Source organism: Labeo rohita, chromosome 4 (genome assembly GCF_022985175.1).
Source record: "Labeo rohita strain BAU-BD-2019 chromosome 4, IGBB_LRoh.1.0, whole genome shotgun sequence".
NCBI lineage: Eukaryota > Metazoa > Chordata > Actinopteri > Cypriniformes > Cyprinidae > Labeo > Labeo rohita.
In genome coordinates, this window is record NC_066872.1 from 30816754 (window position 1) to 30823129 (window position 6376).

The window sequence follows — 6376 nt, forward strand, 5'->3', positions numbered from 1 at the left end:
TCAGGTGAATGCTGAACTTTGAATCTTTCTGTTCATCAACGAATCCTGAAAAAATGTGCTCAATTGTTTAAAAATATTGTTAATAATAATAATAATACATGTTTCTTAAACAGCAAATCAGCATATTAGAGTGATTTCTGAAGGATCATGTGATATTGAAGACTGGAGTAATGATACTGAAAATTTAGCTTTGATCACAGGAATAAATGACATTTTAAAATATATTAACATAGAAAGCAGTTATTTTAAATAGTAAAAATATTTCACAGTATTACTGTTTTTGCTGTACTTCGGATCAAACAAATGCAGGCTTGATGAGCAGAAGAGACTTAAAAAAATTAAAAATCTTACTGTTCAAAAACTTTTGACTGGTAGTGTTTGTATATGTAGGTATATTTACTGTACATGTATGCACAATAGGAGACTGTTATGTGTAAACATACATTACAGTTAAAGAAACCATTGAATGGTGTTAACATATAGACCTAATTTTTTATATTACCATTTTCCACATTTTAGAATAATGCTAAAGACATCAAAACGGTTTTATCTATAAAGTATATGAACTAAATACTAATATTTTAGGATGGTTTTTAAACAGCATTTTTTCTTCATCGTTTTCTTAAACGAAAAAACGATTCACTAAATTGTAGAGAAATTCAGACGCAAGCACACTATGCGTTTCTGTATAATTATGAATCTATTTATTTAGGTATTTACTTACTCGCTTGAAGGCTTTTGTTATGAAACCGTTGTGGGACTTTTGTTTTGAAATGCACAAACCGGAAGTGGAACTGAGCAGTTGCTTCACACCGTTATGGACCACAGTGGTAAGGAGGGAAATTTATAGTGTTCATTCGCAGGTTTATTTTATGCAAAATATGTTTCTTGTAACTACAACATATCTGTGTTGGGGTTTTACACATGTCTGCATATGGATAATCGAGCTGCATCATGAATGTGCCTAGTTAAAGACCTTTTTCTACATCACTATCGGTTATGGCCTCTGTGTCAATGTGGCGTTAATCTTCAAAGTGCATTTCATCCCGTTTATTCAGTCTCTAAAGAACGTCTCCTGCAAAAAGTAAATAAAAACAGAAAGATATTAATGCCTGTATTGACTGGGGTTGTTAAATATAACATAATTATATGTGTGCGCTGTATATACATGAGATCGTTCAGTATCAACCTCGCATTAATATAAGTCTTATTTAAGCACAAACGTTTTTATCGTTTATGTACACTACCAGTCAAACGTTTTTGAACAGTAAAATGTTTAATGTTTTTAAGGAAGTATATTCTGCTCACCAAACCTGCATTTATTTGATCCGAAATACAGCAAAAGCAGTAACATTGTGAAATATTTTTACCATTTAAATGAACTGCTTTCTATTTGAATATATTTTAAAATGTAATTTATTCCTGTGATCGAAGCTAAATTCAGTGATTTCAGCATCTTTACTTCAGTCTTCATTGTCACATGATCCTTCAGAAATCATTTTAATATGCTGTTTTGCTGTTCTAGAAACATTTTTATTATTATTATCAATATTTAAAACAGTTGACTACAGAAAGAAATGGAGCAATTATAGAAATTAATACTTTTATTTAGCAAGGATGCTTTGAATTGATCAAAAGTGATGATAAAGACATTTAAAATTTTAATAATAAATAAATGCCGTTCTTCTGAACTTTCTATTTAGCAAAGAAACCTGAAAAAAATCTCAGCGGTTTTCAACAATTTTTTTTTTTTTTTTTTGAGCAGCAAATCAGAATATTATAATAATTTCTGAAGGATCATGTGACTGTAATGATGCTAAAAATTCAGCTTTGAAATTACATATTAAACCATTATTTTAAATAAAACCAGTAATTTTAAACAGTAAAAATATTTTACATTTTACTGTACTTTGGATCAGATAAATACAGGCTTGGTGAGCAAAAGAGACGACTTTAAAATCCTAAATAAAAAATCTTACTGTTCAAAATACTTTTGACTGGTAGTGTAAGTATGATGACTACAAATCACACTGAGATATTTTCATTTTTATATATTTATTTTGTATATAGCTCTACTCAGATGTGTCAGTTTGTTGATATAATGTTCACTGATTCTGTATTACAATCTAATGAAGGTCAAAATGAACTGAATTTGTTCTTTTTTCCCCATGCAGACAATGATATGCAGGGTACGGATGGGCCGTTAGGTGGTCCTGATGTCAGAAGGAGGATCCCAATCAAACTTCTTCCCAAACAGGCCAGGAATAAACCTGCCCCACGACCCCAAAGACCAGCAGGACGGTTACCTTCCAAATCCCATTCTGTAGACGAAGGTATTGTCTTTGTTTTTAATTTCAAACAGTTCCTATACTGTTTTTCACAAGCATATTGTGCACATGGAGCTTGTTTTCTGATCTTTGTTTCTGCTAGAAGGGTTTAACTTCAAGCAGGAGGACCGGTTTGATTGTGGCGTGAAATCTGGAGACGCATTTGCGAGTCAGCGTCGATTCCCACAGCAGCTGTATTGGGATTACAAGGTAAAGGCTGCAATGTGTGAGAGTAATTTACCTGCCTCTTAGACGCTCGTGTTTCAGGTGTCGTGACTTAAAGTGTCTTTTTTTTCTAGCTAAATTTGATCGGTGAAAAGGATGAGACACCTGTTCATTTCTGTGACAAATGTGGACTGCCAATTAAGACATACGGTCGTATGGTGAGAACAGTTGACGTGTATAATGAATGCATGCGGTCTGCAAGTGACAAAAATTAATTAATACTGCCATGACTTCTCTAATTCATTTCTTTGCAGATCCCATGCAAGCATGTTTTCTGCTACGAGTGTGCATTACATCATGAAAGGAAGGGTGATAAGATGTGTCCAGGGTAAGGAAAATAAGCTGTTTTTGCTTCTACAAATACAGACTTGTACAATCTTTCTATCCACCATATTTTTCCCGTAAGAGCGGATGTGGCCATTTGCAAATTTTACGGGTCTGGCTTCCTGTCTCATCCACCTCCAGCTATTTTTAGCTGTACAAAGCAGCTCGCTTGGCTGCTTGATATTGCAAATAACCATGTCTTACCATGTTATTTTAATGTGGTGTTTAATTATGAACACACTGGTTTGTAGTGCAGACAGTTTAACCGTTTACTGCACATTTTTATTCTTCTTCTTATTTCCCTATAGCAGATAAGCTAATGAGCCAGAAGTGTTGACAGTAGGCTTACTTCAGTGTTGAATAATAAGCTGAATACCGTAATAGAGAATGATTCATATCTTGATGCAAATATATGGCTGGTTAATACACACTACTGTTGAAAAGTTCAGGGATGAGATATTATTGCTTGCATTTCGCAAGGATGCAATTTAATTGATCAAAAGTGACACTGAAGACATTATAATATTATAAAAGATTTCTGTTGATAATAAGCTCAGTACTTTTGAACTTTATATTCATCAACGAGTCCTGCAGGAGGATAACTGTTCTGAAAATTGATAAGGAGAAATTTTTACTGAGCTGCAAATTACTGTTTTACTGTATTTTGATTAAATAAATGCATAAGAAACTTTCAAAAACATCAAAAAATCTTACCAAATGCAAGCGGCAGTGTGGCTTAAACAAATAATTTGTCTGCAAATTAGGTAAATATTTAACATATTGTTCATTCGTAGTCATTGTTTTACTGACGTCGCTTTTGCATATTGTCTTCTCTGTTCCCAGTCTAAACATGTACAGCTGTACAGACCCGGTCCAGCGGATTGAACAGTGCCAGCGTGGATCTCTGTACATGTGCAGTATCGTTCAGGGTTGCAAACGCACCTATCTATCCCAGAGAGACCTGCAGGCTCACATCAACCACCGGCACATGCGCTCCGGCAAGAGCTCCAGCAGCCGCTCTGACTCTCTCCACCTTCCTCCCGCCTCGGAGGTGTCCGACCGCTTCCGCGTGCCCCCACCTCACCTATCTAAGCCCCATGTGCTCATTCCTCCTCCTCTGGCTCATCCCGGACACGACCCCTACAGCCAGCCTCCCTCTGGCTCCCACGATGACCTCCGACCTCCACAAGGCCAGCCGCCTGGAGACATGGGACCATCCCGCTCTCTCGCTCAGGAGACCTTCCGCATCTCGACCGTCACCACTCGGAAGCACAGCAACCTCATTACAGTTCCCATTCAGGATGATTCCGCAAGCTCCGGACCATCCCGTGACCCCCTTCCCCAGCCCGGCAATGCTCCGCCCCCTCACCATCACCCTGGAGACTATCCAGGTCAGCCTGTTGTGACTCATCCGCATCACATGATGGCGCCGCCTCAGCAGCACTACGGCCCCCCTCCGCCCCCTCCTCCCATCAGTCACCCTATGCCACACCCGGGACAGGGCTCAAATACACCTCACATGGTTTTCAACCAAGCTCCTCCGCCGCTGTCATCTGTTCCCCCTCCCATTACCCCACCTCCCGGACACCTCATTGGTCAGATGCCTCCATTTATGAACCATCCTCCTCCAGGGCCGCCCCCTCAGCATGGAGGTCCCCCTGTCAACGCCCCGCCGCCCCATCATTATAACCCCCAGTTTCCCGAGGACAAGAGCACGCTCAGCCCGCCGTTCAACCAACCCGGCGGCTTGAGTCCAGGAATGTGGCCGGCGCCCAGGGGTCCTCCTCCACGAATGCAGGGTCCCCCTCCACAGGGACAGATGCCGGGGCCGCATCACCCCGATCAGGGCCGCTACAGACCGTATTACCAGTAATAACGTGATTTTGTTGTTGCTAAATAAAGTGGTTTAGTATGTAAACCTGGCAGGGATTCGAATGGATATTTTATAGTCTGAAACTATTAACTGTATAGTAAAGATCAGTACTGAATGGTGTATTAAATCTTGTCGTCGTCAGATATTCAAACATTTACTTTTTAATAATTCAGCCCATACATGCTGCATTTTAGGGGCTTTTGTTGATTGTCGAATGTGTTGTTTCTTGAATGTAATCCAAATTAAATGTACAAATTAAATGTGTTTTTATTGCATTCTTTACCTAGAATCTTACATTTGACTTTTTTATTCCTATCTGACAAAAAAGAGCTTTAAGTGTTTTTTAAATCTTAATTGATGAGTTTAGAAAACTAATAGAAATAATGTCATGTACACACACACACACACACACATATATATATATATATAACAAAATAATTATATGTATGTATGTATATATATGTATGTATATATATATGTATATATATGTATGTGTATATGTATGTGTATATATATGTATATATATATATATATATATGTATGTATATATATATATGTATGTATATATATATGTATGTGTATATATTAGGGCTGCAACGATTAATCGAACCATGTCGTGAGGCGCGTTTAGTCAATGAAGCCGGTACTTTGATTAGTAGTAAAGCTCCATCACGTGCATTCAGCTGGAGCGGCAAGTAATACACAGAGCCGTAAAGCACTGACAAGCTACGCCAAATCGCGCGCAAAATCGAATTCGATTTTGAGCGCGATTTTAGCGTAGCTTGTCAGTGCTTTACGGCTCTGTGTATTACTTGCTCTGTGTACTGAACGCACGTGATGGAGCTTTACTACTAATCAAAGTACCGGCTTCATTGACTAAACGCGCCTCACGACATGGTTCGATTAATCGTTGCAGCCCTAGTATATATATGTATATATGTATATATATATATATATATATATATATGTATGTATACAGTAGTCAACATTTGAAGTGGATCAAAACCTTTCATTAAAGTTTTCCTAAAACCAAAACATTACCTGTTCTTGTCTTAGGACAACTTCCAAGAACTTTTTTGATCCACTTCAAATGTTGACTACTGTATATATGTATGTATATGTATGTATATATATATGTATGTGTATATATATATATATATATATATATATATATATATATATATATATATATGTATGTGTATATATATATATATATATATATATATATATATATATAAATTATTGGTGATAAAAGATGGCATGGCCATTCATAAATTTTATGGGTCTGGCTTTAGGTCTCATCCACGTGTTTTTAGCTGTACCAAACAGCTTATTTTGCTGCTTGATATTGCAATTTGGTGTGTCTTACCATATTATTTTAATGTATTATCTTAATTATTAACAGATTGGTTTGTAGTGCAAACAGTTTTACCGTCTACAGCACGTTGTATTCTCGTTATTTGCCTATATCGGCTAATGAACCGGAAGTCTCGCCCACAGGCTTCTTCCACTTTAAAGAATGAGGTGGATACTTTTTCCAGTTTTGTAAAACCTTCATGCTTCTCACTATAAATCACTGCATATACCATTTAATCTTTTATATATAGAATAAAAACCCGGTAATATG

At 37.0% G+C, this 6376-nt stretch overlaps 1 protein-coding gene across 4 annotated transcripts in view; it reads left to right on the plus strand.

The window, feature by feature from the left end:
* cbll1 (Cbl proto-oncogene-like 1, E3 ubiquitin protein ligase) overlaps positions 1–5009 on the plus strand; it is a 10138-nt gene extending 5129 nt beyond the window's left edge. Inside the window, exons 1-6 of one of the 4 annotated variants that reach the window (XM_051108289.1) lie at positions 630–830; positions 2175–2333; positions 2431–2537; positions 2627–2710; positions 2807–2880; positions 3720–5009. In XM_051108289.1, the coding sequence (XP_050964246.1) occupies positions 818–830; positions 2175–2333; positions 2431–2537; positions 2627–2710; positions 2807–2880; positions 3720–4749 (1467 nt within the window). In that variant the 5' untranslated portion in view covers positions 630–817 and the 3' untranslated portion in view covers positions 4750–5009. Of the gene's footprint in view, positions 1–629; positions 831–863; positions 1085–2174; positions 2334–2430; positions 2538–2626; positions 2711–2806; positions 2881–3719 lie in introns of those variants that run through there. The other 3 variants (XM_051108290.1, XM_051108292.1, XM_051108291.1) reach the window with 3 other exon arrangements.
* Positions 5010–6376: the final 1367 nt, after the last annotated feature.